This window comes from Poromitra crassiceps, assembly GCF_964638095.1.
Source record: "Poromitra crassiceps genome assembly, chromosome: 23".
NCBI lineage: Eukaryota > Metazoa > Chordata > Actinopteri > Beryciformes > Melamphaidae > Poromitra > Poromitra crassiceps.
Window position 1 is genome coordinate 11,787,056 of NC_139639.1, and position 15,346 is coordinate 11,802,401.

The following is a 15,346-nucleotide window of genomic DNA, read 5'->3' on the forward strand; positions in this document are numbered from 1 at the left end:
GTACTTATTACTTGGTATCAAAATAAATTAGTTACATTACCCACCACTTTACTATATTACTTTTGCTTACCCTCTTCTGAAAAAGTGATGTACAACCTGTTTAGCCAGCTCCTTTTAGAACTCAATCTACTTTATTGGAAGAATCAAGAATCAGCCAAACTGCATACCCTATTTAAAAATATATATATATTTGCCTACCTAGGACAAAAAAAACTAGTGGCGTTCTGGCAACGCAGTATTCTCGCATAGCCAGACCATCTCCACACCTTGTTATAGCATTGTGCCAGCGCTGGAGAAAGTATCCTAATCCAGTATCTTGAAGTTACTTGGATTAGTAACTGTAATATAAATAGTTTTTAGAAATTATTTTAGAAAAATCCCTTACATTACCAGTTAGTTACATGGGGAAAGTAATACAATTATTTACAGTAACTGTACCTAAGTTACTGCCCAACACTTTAATAATAATTGCGCACACACAACATAACACACACAACAAAATTCCATGAATTTTCTGAAAGTTTCAAGGATTTTAGTAATTCCATGACTTTTCCAGGCCTGGTAAATGAGATTTTGAAATTCCACGACTTTTCCAGGTTTTCCATGACTGTGGGAACCCTGGAACTAGAAACATAAACATCTGTTCCCACCCCCAGCGCCCTCCCCCCCCGGACCCATAGGTCCGAGCTGTCCTACAGGAACCGTCTGTCTGTCTGTCTGAGTTCACAGAGCAGTTGGCCTGACACTGTCAGAGGCTCAGATCATGATCCGGTCAAACAGGAATCCTGACCGGGTTTTACTTCTGGTTGAGCCAGGAGAAGGAGAAGACGTGCCGCCCACCATCTCTGTCCTCCACCTCGTCGTGCTGCTCTGAGCCCGCAGACTGCAGGAAACACAAGAAGAAAAATAAATAACACACACACGCACGCACGCACACACACACACACACACACACACACACACACACTTTCTCTATCATATGATTGTTCAATGTGTTATTATTACTACTGTAATTGCTACTGTTGTGTCAGCTAGATTTAGACATATTTGCTGTGAAGCCCTCTGAGACATGCTTGTGAATTAGGGCTATACAAATAAACTTGACTTGACTTGACTCCCAGAGATGGATTATTGAACAGTGGTTTGATGGAGCTGTCTCACCGGAGTGGGAGCGTAGCCTGTGGTGGGGGCGTGGCCTGTTGTGGGGGTGGGTCCTGTGGCGGGGGTGTGGCCTGTGGTGGGGGTGGGTCCTGTGGCAGGGGCATGGCCTGTGGTGGAGATGGGGCCAGCGGCATGGAGAGGCAGCGGCTGGGGCGTCTGGCTTGCTGGGGGTGGTCTAGGGCTCACCGTCTGGACCGCCGGGCTGGGCGGAGCCTCTGTGGTTCTCTGGGGCGGGAACTGCACCGGCTGCAACGTCGGGTGCTGTGCTGGAATTGGGTGCTGCGCGGCACCCTGGGGTGGCAGCTGCAGCTGCAGCTGTGGCTGTGTGGGCAGGGGCACAGCAGTGCCCCCTGTAGCAAGGGGGGGCTCCACACGACTTCCACCCGTCAATCCTTCCATGACCTCATCTTCCTCATCGTCATCATCTTCATCAACTGAGAAACAATTAGGTATTTCAATTAATATAGCGAAATCAATTGAAATCAGCGTGCCTTGTACATGCCAGTCAGCTAGAGGGTTATTTTTTATTTTATTTTTTTGCACCAAGTGAAATGTTTGGTCACTCACGATTCAGTAGGTCGCTGGTTGACTTGGTTGCAGCCTTAAAACTATTTTTTCGAAATGTCTATGGAGAAAATGATGAATGGGGAACTCTCATTAGTGAGAGTTCCCTTCGTACTAAGTAATAGAGACTGGTAGGTTTAATGCTGCCCCTGAAGAAGGTAGACTCTGATTATGTGACCACGATTATGACCATGATTATGACCACGATTATGACCACGATTATGTGAAATTGAAAACGAGAGATTTTTTGTTCTATTGCACCACATATGATTTTGCAAGGGAAGTGCTCTTTAGTCAAATGTCTGCTATTTATGCATTTTTATTTTTATTTGGATGACTATGAGAAACTGGAGTTGTGCTTAAAAAAAATAACCGTCCCCACAGCCAATTGTATTTGTCAGGCAAAGACAGAACATTTTGTTTAGAAAGTGTTTTGTTGTTTGAGCAGTGAGCACTATGCTGATGCGACTTGTTTTAACTTGAATGTACCATTGTAGCACTGGATTATTGTTGTATTTTCTATTTGTGTGTGTGTGTGTGTGTGTGTGTGTGTGTGTGTGTGTGTGTGTGTGTGTGTGTGTGTGTGTGTGTGTGTGTGTGTGTGTGTGTGTGTGTGTGTCTTGGAAACCCATGGGGGTTGGGCACCATTGAATGACTGCATGACACATTAATAAAATCAATCAATCAATCAATCAATCAAATCAAAATGTGTCCAAATTGCACAAAATCCGACAATCCACTTCCTCAGGTTCCCAGTAATACAAGTTTCAAGTAAAGTCAATTGGACGAATGGTTCTGGAGATACAGACAGATAAACACACATACAGACATTCCTGGACTGAGCAGAGAGATTGGTGAAGGCGATCTTACGTGTGATGAAGTCGACCTGCAGAAGGGCTCTCCTTTGCTTGGTGAAGTTGGCGGTGAAGTGGTCCATCTTCTCGTAGCCGCGCTCCACCTTCTCCAGGTGAGACGTGTTGGTTTCCTGAAGGATCCTGGAGAGAGCAGAGCAACAGAACACTCACAACCCAAACTAGGGGTGGATAAAAAAATCAATATGGAATTGATATTCTTTTGAAGGAACTGATATGAATTCATAACTCCCAATATTGATCTTTCAATATAAGCCTTTTCCCGTGGATGCTTGAAGCTTTAACCCTGTTAGACTTGCGTGGTTTGGTTCTTGGCACAACAAGATCTGGTAACATCTGTAAACATTCATATTTTTAATAATGCACCAGGTTAGAGGGCTCCATGTACAATTTACAGCATTAGGTCTTTGAGAATCTGTTTCATATCCATCCAAGCACAATTGGTATTATAACTGAAATATCAATATCGAATCATATCAGAAATTGAATTGGGACCTTGTGTATCAGGATCGTATTGAAATCTGTGGCTATAACCAGCCCCGACCAAAACGCTGATAGACAGACACTGCTTCGCTCTGAACACTGACGGCGCAAACACACTGGAAACCGAAGCAGGGCCGGATGTAAATTCAGCTCGAGTAGAGAGCCTGGACATTCATTCTGTTAACAAGGAGGCCTAAATGAAACTGCGCAATATGTCCTGCCGGTGAAACTCCTCACTGTCAGGTGAAAAGAAGCAGCTGGTGACTGCACATGTATCAGAGGAAGCATGTGCTAGTCTACAACTCTCCCCAGATCGGCAGAGGGGGAGGAGCAACGACCGGGACAGCAGGGAAAGTACATCCTGTAGAGCAGGAAGTAGTATACTTCCGGGTTCATCAAGGGAAAAGTGAAAGCTTTTACAATGATTTAACTTAAATGCATCAAATAAGGTCTGTAGTTAACAAAAGTTTATGGGGGCGCGAATTTGGGTTCAACAGGATAATAATCTTCACATACAGTACTTGAATAACTTTTATGACTTTTGGAGCGTAAATGTGTTTTTTTACATGATTTTTAGAAAACACTTCAAAAGTCATAAAGGTTATTCATGTTTGTGAAGATTATCCTGCTGACCCCAAATTTGCGCTCCCATAAACTTTTGTTAACCACAGACCTTATTTGATACGTGAAATCCCCATTCTAAAACCCAATTGACTTTTCCACTGACAAACCAAAATGGTTTTTGGTTAAGCGTACAAAAATACATCATCCCTGAAAAATGAAGGGGGAATCTGAAAAAAGATAAAAAAAACAACAACAAACAAACAAACAAAAAACATTGATATTCAACATATGCGTGGTTTATTAATTATGAAAAAGTTTAAACATGGTAAGAAAAATTGTGAATTAAGAGAAATACTCACTTTTGTAGAAGTGGTTTGGCACTCTGTGGGAGGGAAGGCACAGTACAGTTAGACATTATGACTTCTGTGATGTCACTCGACCACCCGATGACGTCATCAGTAATGCGAAGTTGAGCAAATGTGCGCTGAGTGATGTCACTCAAACACTGATCAGTGATGGACACCCGAGCAATTGTGATGTCATCAGTGAGTGATGTCATCAGTGATGCGAAGTTGCAATTGTGCGCTGTGCATGCTAATAGAGCAGGCGGCGAGGAAATGCAGGAGCCGAGCTGCGTGCGGCGAGCCCGTGCAGCGAGCCCATGCAGCGAGCGAGCGTAGGGGTCCGAAACCCTAGTAACATAAAACGCAGCTCAAAGTGCTTTACTGTAACCCAAGTAAAAAACAACAACCATGCAGGTAAAACAGTATTAAACAAAAATGGTTAAAACAGCAGAAAAGGCATAAAAAGGGTATTAGGGTATTCCGGTGTATTTACACTACATCATGTATGTATTGTTCATTAATATATGATGTCCCTTCCAAATAAATAAATACATAAATTAAACTGAAGTACTGTAGTAGTCAAAACAACACAAAACATGTAATTAAATAAAAGCAAGGGTATAAGTCTTAAAACTCCATATAGTTGCTGCTTCTCTTATGTAAATGCCATTGGTGCATAACAACAGAATGCTGCTTCAGCATCATGTTGGTAGTTGACTTGTGTTAAGCAGGCGGCACCAGAGCACCTGAGGGAGCAGGCGGCACCAGAGCACCTGAGGGAGCGGCTTGGAACGTATTCAGACAAGCAATCAGATAGTTATAGTGTAGTGCTTCAAAAACAAGCAACATCATGTTAAAATCAATCCTCAAGCTACAGGAAGCCAGTGCAAAGACTTCAAATCAATCCTCAAGCTACAGGAAGCCAGTGCAAAGACTTACAATCAACCCTCAAGCTACAGGAAGCTACAGGAAGCTACAGGAAGCCAATGCAAAGACGTAAAATCAATCCTCAAGCTACAGGAAGCCAGTGCAAAGACTTCAAATCAATCCTCAAGCTACAGGAAGCCAGTGCAAAGACTTACAATCAATCCTCAAGCTACAGGAAGCTACAGGAAGCTACAGGAAGCCAATGCAAAGACGTAAAATCAATCCTCAAGCTACAGGAAGCAGGAAGCCAGTGCAAAGACGTTCAAACTAGAGTGATGTGCTGCTCTCTCATCCTGCTTTTTAGATAGAGAGATATTATGCATCCATATTTCCTACAGCGCTGAGCCAGCAGGCCCCGCCCCCACCGGGGTCGGAAGATGGAAAAGTCAGGACAGTCAGTCAGTCAGTCAGTCAGTCAGTCAGTCAGTCAGTCAGTCAGTCATGGATGTTTAATGTTTTGTGGGAAAAGCTTTGAGGGGTGATAGGGGGAGTGGCTAGGGGGGTGTGGCTAGTGGAGGGGCAAAGATGGGGGGGCTAGGGAAAAGGGGCTGTAGCAAGTGAAGGTGGTAGAGACTCGGGGAGTGGCTACTGGCTAGGTGTATTTTAGTGGGGGGAGGGGGCGTGGTCAAGAAAGGGGCGGGGCTAGGGAAAAGGGCCCATAGCTAGGGATAGGAGGGTGGTAGAGAGTTGGGATTCGAGGGGTGGGTAGGGGGGTAGCTAAGGACATGTGGGTGGTGGCAGTGGGCGTGCTGCCATAAAGCTGAATGGCCACACCACCGTTCCATGGGCTTAAAGGTTTCTGCTTGTTTAGGGACAATGCACACCAATCAACAGTCCCTCGGCTGGCTCACCTGTAGGAACAGGGCCATCTCAGCCTCGTCCAGGCTGTGGATGGCGCTCTCGAGCACCTTGGCGGAGCTCTCCAGGTGTTGGCTGTACCTCCTCCTCAGACCGCTGATGTAGTCCAGCTTCTCCGCCTGCTCTCCTGTGATCCTCAGCGTCAGGTCGCCCTTCCTCTCCTCCAGCACGCCATACAGACGGTCAAACGTCTCACACACCAATGACTTCTGCCTGCGCCCGTTCTCCTACAGGGGGCGATGGAGTGTCACAGGCTGGAAGTGACAACACTCAAGCAGCAGATGAAAATACTATAGAGTACTGCTGGAATGAATCCGGAAGACCTGGATGTTCCCGGCTCTTACGTGCAAAAGTCAATGGGATTTTTGTATGGGGATTTTCATTAAATGCATGAAATCAGGTCTGTGGTTAACAAAAGTTTATGAAACAGCAAAGTTTGTGTTCAGGAAGACAATGTTTATGCCACTTTTAGGATTTGCGTTTTTTTAACACAATTTTCAGAAAACGCTTCAAAAGTGATCAAAGTTCTCCTCATTTGTGAAGATTATCTTCCTGAACACAAAGTTCACTGTTTCATAAACTTTTGTTAACCACAGACCTTATCTTATTTTATGCATTTCACCAAAATTCACATACAAAAATCCCATTGCCTTTTACACGTAAGAGGCGGAAATGCAGGGACTTCTGGGTAAGCCTACAAAAATACGTCATCCCTGTGGTACTCTTTTGGCCCATTCCTTTTGTATTGGGAACTAAGAATATCCCAGTTGAGTGACGTCACACCAGAGTTGTCGGCGTTCCATTAAAAGGGTCGGGAAAACGGCCAGCGTTAGCTCTAGCCATTGTTAACAGTTGATAACAACGCATTTCGCGGTATTTTGCACATACAAACACTGCAGCACCATGTCCACAGATAGAAGTTAGACAGTGCTGTGTGTATGACTGATTTAATGAGACACAAATAAGATAGAAGTGCTGAAACAGTATTTACTACAACATTGACTCCTGTTGAAGCGCAGAGCTGCCATCTTGGATTTTGAGGTCGGGGCTGGTGAGGCTCCCCAGAGAGCCGACGTCACAGGGGGCGGGGGGGCCCGACCTTTGAACCCTGAGATTCCCTTATCCATTTTTGTAAAAAAAAAAAGCAGATTGAAATTGCAGGCTCTAAAGCACAGATGGGCAAAATACGGCCCGCGGGCTGTATGCGGCCTGCAATGGAATTGCAATTTTCTTTTTTTTTACAGTGCACCTGAACGCAACATGCAAGATTACCCGCTGAATAAGTGTCCAAATGTTCATGTCATTATAATTGGCTGGTAACTTTCAAATCTAGCAGCCATATTGGCAGGTGGTCAAAAAAGTTAATTTCAAGCCCTGCAGGCAGAGCAGGTGGTGACATGAGAAAAGGATCAGATATTGGTGGTTAAGACTGAATAATGACATCACAACTGTTAATTTAAAATGAGTTATTCCTCTAAACCTGGCTTCAAATGCCCCAGATTTTTCACGCTGGCACCGTTCGGCCCTCAGCTAAATCTGGTAGCGAGGACATTTTTTTGTGGCCCTCTCTATCATCAAAGTTGCCCATCCATGGGTTACGGCATGACAATATTTGTTCAGCCCCCCGGCAACAATCTGGGTTTCTCATGTGGCCTCCCATGAAAAATAGTTGCCCACCCCTGCTCTAAAGTGACAGTGCTTTGTAACTAAAGGGTTCGAAATAGCAAAAAATAAATAAATAATGAATTTTCTTTTTTTTTCTTTTTTATGTTTTATGTTTTTTATGTCATAGTAATTGTCAAATACTGGAGACTTCTCTGGTTATCAAGATACATCAAAAATACAATTTCAATGTTCTCGTCTCTCCTGATTCTAAATATAGGCGGTTTTCATGGAATTGTGTTGCTACGGAACAGTTTGAAGCCTAGCTTATTTTCTGTCAGTTATTGTATTAGCAAACACTGCAACAGGAAGTAAGCTACGGGCAATTTAGAATGTTTGTGTTGTTGAGTTGACACCGTCTATATCTGACGGGCTCGTCACTCACGTCCACAGCTCGGCAGGTCTCCTCCAGCTGGGTGATGATGGCCTGGGTCCGCTCATTAGACCCAACCAGCATCGCTATGCAGTCTGTTAGCTCAGCCTGCACACACACACACACACACACACACGCACACACGCACGCGCACACACACAAGCACACACACGCACACGCACACACGCACACGCACGCGCACACACACAAGCACACGCACACAAGCACACGCACACACACACCAGATTTGAACTGAATGACCAGAATGCTCCAGGAAAATCCATTCATCCAATCAAACATTACCAGGAAGCAAGAGCTTCAAGGCTTCATTTTGCTGTGTCAAAAACCAATGGGTGACGTCATCATCATTTCATCCATATTATTAACTTTTTAATTATTAATCATTGGCTCTGACCTTCTGGGCCTGGAAGACGGTTTGTAGCGGGGCGACCTCACACTCCCTGTGGGCTCCGAACACCTTGCAGAGCGAACAAGTGGGCACACAGCAGCTCACACAGTAGATGTTGATCTTCTCGCCCTCATGCTCCTCACACATCGGCTGCTGCTCCACCTTCACCTCGGGGGCCGGCTTACTGCTGGCAGAGGAGGGAGGTTAATAAATTTGACAATAAACTTTATTGATAAGCTGTAAAATATCCTGCCTAGATTACATATCTCAAGACATGTCAAGTCATATCTTTGTCAAGTGCTTGATATTTGTATTTGTGTAAGATGTCTGTGTATTGTTTGATATCTGTACTGTCCATGTTGCTGTTGCTGACACAGTAGCTAATGTGCTACAATATGCTGTACCGAAAGCAAATTCTGCCGACTTTGTTGTGCAGTCCTTATAAATTAATCTAAATCTAAATATTTGAGGGATCATTGCAAAAACATTGTGTAATATAATGTGTATATTTAATATAAGAATATCGGCCGATATTTCGATATCGGAATTTTTTTACTCCCTAATATCGGTATCGGCATTGGCCTCAAAAATCCAGTATCGGGCTCTAGTTAATATCACAATTAATAACTTCAATAACTTCATGTGAGTTAAACTATCATGTGCTGATGTGACTGAATTAGGAAACTATTCACCACGATGTTCAAAGGTTTGACTCTGGTGGTGGACAGCTGTCTCTGTGTGTGGTCTGTGTGCGGCGTAAAGAAGCCTCTGCAGACCACAGACCCTGTGGTGTGTGTGTATGTGTACCTGGTGCTCCCCTGCTTGCACATGTCGATGATGTGTATGTGTACCTGGTGCTCCCCTGCTGGCTGTGGTGTGTGTGTATGTGTACCTGGTGCTCCCCTGCTTGCACACTGTGGTGTGTGTGTATGTGTACCTGGTGCTCCCCTGCTTGCAGACCCTGTGGTGTGTGTGTGTATGTGTACCTGGTGCTCCCCTGCTTGCACACTGTGGTGTGTGTGTATGTGTACCTGGTGCTCCCCTGCTTGCAGACCCTGTGGTGTGTGTGTATGTGTACCTGGTGCTCCCCTGCTTGCACACTGTGGTGTGTGTGTATTTGTACCTGGTGCTCCCCTGCTTGCACACTGTGGTGTGTGTGTATGTGTACCTGGTGCTCCCCTGCTTGCACACTGTGGTGTGTGTGTGTATGTGTACCTGGTGCTCCCCTGCTTGCACACTGTGGTGTGTGTATGTGTACCTGGTGCTCCCCTGCTTGCACACTGTGGTGTGTGTGTATGTGTACCTGGTGCTCCCCTGCTTGCACACTGTGGTGTGTGTGTGTATGTGTACCTGGTGCTCCCCTGCTTGCAGACCCTGTGGTGTGTGTATGTGTACCTGGTGCTCCCCTGCTTGCACACTGTGGTGTGTGTGTATGTGTACCTGGTGCTCCCCTGCTTGCACACTGTGGTGTGTGTGTATGTGTACCTGGTGCTCCCCTGCTTGCACACTGTGGTGTGTGTGTATGTGTACCTGGTGCTCCCCTACTTGCACACTGTGGTGTGTGTGTGTGTATGTGTACCTGGTGCTCCCCTGCTTGCACACTGTGGTGTGTGTGTATGTGTACCTGGTGCTCCCCTGCTTGCACACTGTGGTGTGTGTGTATGTGTACCTGGTGCTCCCCTGCTTGCAGACCCTGTGGTGTGTGTGCATGTGTACCTGGTGCTCCCCTGCTGGCTGTGGTGTGTGTGTATGTGTACCTGGTGCTCCCCTGCTGGCTGTGGTGTGTGTGTATGTGTACCTGGTGCTCCCCTGCTTGCAGACCATGTGGTGTGTGTGTGTATGTGTACCTGGTGCTCCCCTGCTTGCAGACCATGTGGTGTGTGTGCATGTGTACCTGGTGCTCCCCTGCTGGCTGTGGTGTGTGTGTATGTGTACCTGGTGCTCCCCTGCTTGCAGACCATGTGGTGTGTGTGTATGTGTACCTGGTGCTCCCCTGCTTGCAGACCCTGTGGTGTGTGTGCATGTGTACCTGGTGCTCCCCTGCTGGCTGTGGTGTGTGTGTATGTGTACCTGGTGCTCCCCTGCTTGCACACTGTGGTGTGTGTGTATGTGTACCTGGTGCTCCCCTGCTGGCTGTGGTGTGTGTGTATGTGTACCTGGTGCTCCCCTGCTTGCACACTGTGGTGTGTGTGTATGTGTACCTGGTGCTCCCCTGCTGGCTGTGGTGTGTGTGTATATGTGTACCTGGTGCTCCCCTGCTTGCACACTGTGGTGTGTGTGTATGTGTACCTGGTGCTCCCCTGCTGGCTGTGGTGTGTGTGTATGTGTACCTGGTGCTCCCCTGCTTGCACACTGTGGTGTGTGTGTATGTGTACCTGGTGCTCCCCTGCTTGCAGACCATGTGGTGTGTGTATATGTGTACCTGGTGCTCCCCTGCTGGCTGTGGTGTGTGTGTATGTGTACCTGGTGCTCCCCTGCTTGCACACTGTGGTGTGTGTGTATGTGTACCTGGTGCTCCCCTGCTGGCTGTGGTGTGTGTGTATGTGTACCTGGTGCTCCCCTGCTGGCTGTGGTGTGTGTGTATGTGTACCTGGTGCTCCCCTGCTTGCAGACCATGTGGTGTGTGTATATGTGTACCTGGTGCTCCCCTGCTGGCTGTGGTGTGTGTGTATATGTGTACCTGGTGCTCCCCTGCTGGCTGTGGTGTGTGTGTATGTGTACCTGGTGCTCCCCTGCTTGCACATGTCGATGATGTTTTCGACCAGCAGGTTGCGCTGCAGGCCGTACACCCCGTGGCGGTCCAGCACCACCTCATGACGGCAGGACGGGCAGCGGAAACGCCCCCCGGACGTCACGGTGGTGCCACGCACTGACAGGTACGGGTTAGAGGCCTGGAGGGGGCAGGGCATCCAAGACAACATGACAAATAAAAAGCTGGACAGTGACAAAATGATTGTGAAAAAGCAATCTACTTTTCTTGGTAATAGAGGAATCAGCGTGACGTCACGACACCGCAATTCCCCCGGAAGCGCAGCAGTTAACTAGTATTATTATAAAAGGGAGCATGTGGACAATCTCTGTTCTCTCACCATTTCAATCTTTGTCCCACTGATGTCATAAATCACTGATGTCATCAGTGATGTCACTTGAGCAATTGTGCATTGTGACATCACTGATGATGTCATCATTGATGTAATCAGTGTTTCCACTTTTGGCCCACTAATGATGTCATCAGTAATGTCATAGAGCAGGCGAGGGAGCGACGCGCAGTGGTCATCAGTGATGTCATAAGAGCGAGTGAGCCTGCACAGCGGCCGCTGCGTATGTAAGCTGCAGGGCCAGCTCGGCGAGCTGCAGGGTGAGCATGGAATCGAGCGTGCAAGATTCCTAGTATATTAAAAATTAACAAATCCACTGGATGAGGGTTTAAAAAGGAGAGTGTATCTGACCTGGAAACAGTCGTTGGCACACTTGCGGCACAGGTTATGCTGGCAGGGCAGGATCACCACCGGTTTGCTGAAGGTCTCCAGGCAGATGGGGCAGATCAGCTGCTTCTCCAGGCTCTCCATGCTGCTGTCTGTCGGGCGTCTGGGTAGATTCTCTGCCTACAAACACGAGGGTCGCAGGTTCCAGCCCCGTGTTACCTCCGGCTTGGTCGGGCGTCCATACAGGCAGGTGGGAAGGCGGATTAAGGGTATGAGTCCTGGTCGCTGAACTAGCGCCTCCTCTGGTCGGGCGGGGCACCTGTCCGGGGGGAGGGGAACTCAGGGGAATAGCGTGATCCTCCCACGCGCTATGTCCTGCTGGTGAAAAAGTGACTGCACATGTATCGGAGGAAGCATGTGCTAGTCTACAACTCTCCCCAGATCGGCAGAGGGGGCGGAGCAACGACTGGAACAGCAGACAGCAGGGGGCCAAGTAGAAAATGAGAGAAAAATTAAAAGAGAGACGCTGTCCACACAGCTTCCCAGAGAGAGAATTCCTTGGCCTGCCTTATGCTGTGTGTGTGTGTGTGTCTGTGTGTGTGCGAGAGAGAGAGAGAGAGAGAGACAGGAGTGGGTCAGTCTGTTTTTAGAACCTGTCACCCGCTGCTGACATGCCCTTATATGACTAATGTCATGAGGACACGTTACCAGACAGTGTGTGTGTTTGAAGGGGAGGAGTCAGAGACGGAGGGAGAGAATGTGCGTGTATGATTTTTGAAATGTAAATAATCGCAATTTTCAGAAAACGCTTAAAAAGTCATAAAATTTGTGAAGATGATCTTGCTTCTTGCTGAACACAAACTTTGCTGTTTCATAAACTTTTTTTAACCACAGACCTTTTCAGGCATTTAACCAAAATCCCCACCTTTTCAGGCATTTAACCAAAATCCCCATAGAAAAATCCCATTGCCTTTGAGACAAAGGAACCAGGAAGTACATGACTTCAAGTTCTGGGTTGGCCTGTAAAAAAAAAGGGGGGGGGAATAACATTTACCATCACAGAGGAATTTCCCTCTTTAAACTCTCATTGTAATTAAGTAATTGACTCTAATTAACTGACTTGCATGATTCAATAAAGCTTCAATAAAATAAATAACATTTCAGTCAGAATTACTTAACTCAATATGATGGAAATTTGACGTGCGATTGAAGTAACAATAAATAAATAAACAGACCAAAATACATTACAATATACATTTACACCAGTCAAAATACATTACAATACACATTTACACCAGTCAAAATACATTACAATGTAAATGCAAATAAGGTACTGCAATGGCATAAATAGTCATGCATGCATGACATTTTGCAGGACAATATATTTCTGGTGTGAATGGGCTTCCAGAGTAAACAGATTGTTCTCTATTTTTCCATATCAAGACTACATTTCCCATGAGCCCTGTTGCTTCCTGCTTCTACAGTTTAATGTATTTAAATGAATGTTGTAATGATTTATTGATGTTAAAATGACACACAGACAAATAAATATGAACCAAACATCAAACCTAAACCTTATTTACATCAACACATACATGTATAACAACACATTGGATGTCCACTGCTGTAATTATCATTATTAGTGTACAAAATATTAGAAATATTAGGATCATCCTGATATTCTGAACACTCGCTGTAGTTATCACATTCCAAATACGTCCATCTCAACAAGGCATTTAATATATTGCAAATTGAATCTGTAAATCTGTTTATTTTCTGGAACGATGATCAAAGTCTGGCAGTGAGGAGAGGTCACCTCACTGTTTCCAATGGAAAGCAGTTCATTTCAACACATGTTTATGGCTTCTATTATATTACTTATTGCCTTTGCTTATTGTATTGCTTTTTGCCTTGTCAATTATGGGTTGGCTCTATAGAGAGCTCCAGGGATGACGTATTTTTGTAGGGTGAATGCGGAAGTCCCGAACTTCCTGGTTCTTCACTGTTTCTGTCTATGGGATTTTTGAATGGGTTTTTGGCGCGATGCTTCAAATAATGTCTGTGGGCAACGCAAGTTTAATCAAACGCGAACCAAGGTTCAGCGGGATAATCTTCACACATGAGGACCACTTTCATGAGTTTTGAAGCGTAACTGCGAGCCCTAGAGGTAAAAAGCTTGTGCTAAGCTAATCCAGAACTACACACAGTGTCCACGCATTGATTGCGAGAGAAAGAATTTCCGCGTTCACTCGTGATGACGTATAATATCCGCGTCGACATTGTAGTCTCATTTAGCCGTTTGCTAGCTAGCCACCCTTTTAACGGCACATAAAAGCTTCAAAACTCATAAAAGTGGTCTTCATGTGTGAAGATGATGTTACTAAACACTGGTTCGCGTTTGATTAAGCCAGCGTTGCCCAGAGAGATTATTAGAAGCATCACGCCAAAAACCCATTCAAAACTCCCCTAGGCGAAAACTGTGAAGAACCAGGGCTGTTAGCATCGATGATTTCCGGACTCGTTCCTGGAGCTCTCTATTGCTTATCCCTCTTGGCTGAGTGCTGTCATTCTATTGGCTTATTGAGTGACCACCTCCCATCCCGAGCAGCCAATGATGGGCTGCATGGTGTACTAGGGAGGCCTTTTAAACCACTTGTTTTTTCTGTTGTTGTTCATGTTCGACTGATGAAGATGCTGTGTGTTGATGCCGTGTGTTGAAACGTTAGTCTTTGTTTCTGTATTGAAATAATTTTCCAGTGATTCGAGTGCTCCAGGATCCTCTTTGGGTTTACCCATTGATCTGTTGTATGTTAAGTTTCAAGTGTCACTCGAGCAGTTGTGTGTATGTGTGTGTTTGTGTGTGTGTGTGTGTATGTGTGTTGAATGGATTTGCAATTGCTCAACTGTGATGTCATCAGTGATATAATAAATCCTTCCTAGTATGAGCCGATGGCTCACACATGTATACACACAAGTGTGTGTGTGCGTGTGTGTGTGTGTATGTGTGCGTGCGTGCGTGCGACGTGCGACGTGCGACGTGCGTGTGCGTGTGTGTGTGTGTGTGTGTGGGTGTGTCAAATTGCTAATACTAATTAGTGCCAATGGAATTCGTGGAAGTTTTATATGATTTTTTGTGGTAAAATTGTGGGAAGTGGGGAAAGATGAAGTGGGAAAGATGAAGTGGGAAAGATGCAAGTTGAGGAACCTGTTTTGCCATTTTTTGTGGAGACATCGTGGCCCCCGCAAATATTGCTGAGCTTGATTGAATTTACATTAATTATTGTGATTGCAGAATTGCAATTTCCTGGAAGGACCGATATACAAAATACATTATATATACACAACACACACACACACACACATACATATACAGTATATATATATATATATATATACAGTATATGTGTGTGTGTGTGTGTGTGTGTGTGTGTGTGTGTGTGTGTGTGTGTGTGTTTGTGTGTGTATAGTGTTTGTCATCATCAGTTTATCATGATTAGTTAAAATCATCATATCCTCAGCATAATGACTCACTGAAAGCATAATATTGAATTTGAGGTGGATCCTCCATCTTTTGTATCTTCTGTCTCAAGCTGTGATGGAAACCAGAGGAATCACCTGACCGTCACCTGACTGTCACCTGACCGTCACCTGACCGTCTGTAAACTGCTCGTTAGTAAATGCCTTGTTGATTGGTGTGGTGCGTC

General features: G+C 45.5%; 1 protein-coding gene across 1 annotated transcript; it reads right to left on the reverse strand.

Annotated features, from left to right (window-relative positions):
• Positions 1 to 796: 796 nt before the first annotated feature.
• Positions 797 to 11,786, reverse strand: trim55a (tripartite motif containing 55a; the record flags this gene model as incomplete). The annotated part of the gene is made up of 9 exons (XM_083658957.1): positions 797 to 883; positions 1,162 to 1,595; positions 2,551 to 2,720; positions 4,004 to 4,026; positions 5,767 to 6,000; positions 7,821 to 7,916; positions 8,224 to 8,401; positions 10,939 to 11,108; positions 11,667 to 11,786. 9 exons carry the CDS (start codon positions 11,784 to 11,786, stop codon positions 797 to 799), a joined length of 1,512 nt encoding a protein of 503 aa, XP_083515083.1.
• Between the last annotated feature and the right edge of the window lie 3,560 nt (positions 11,787 to 15,346).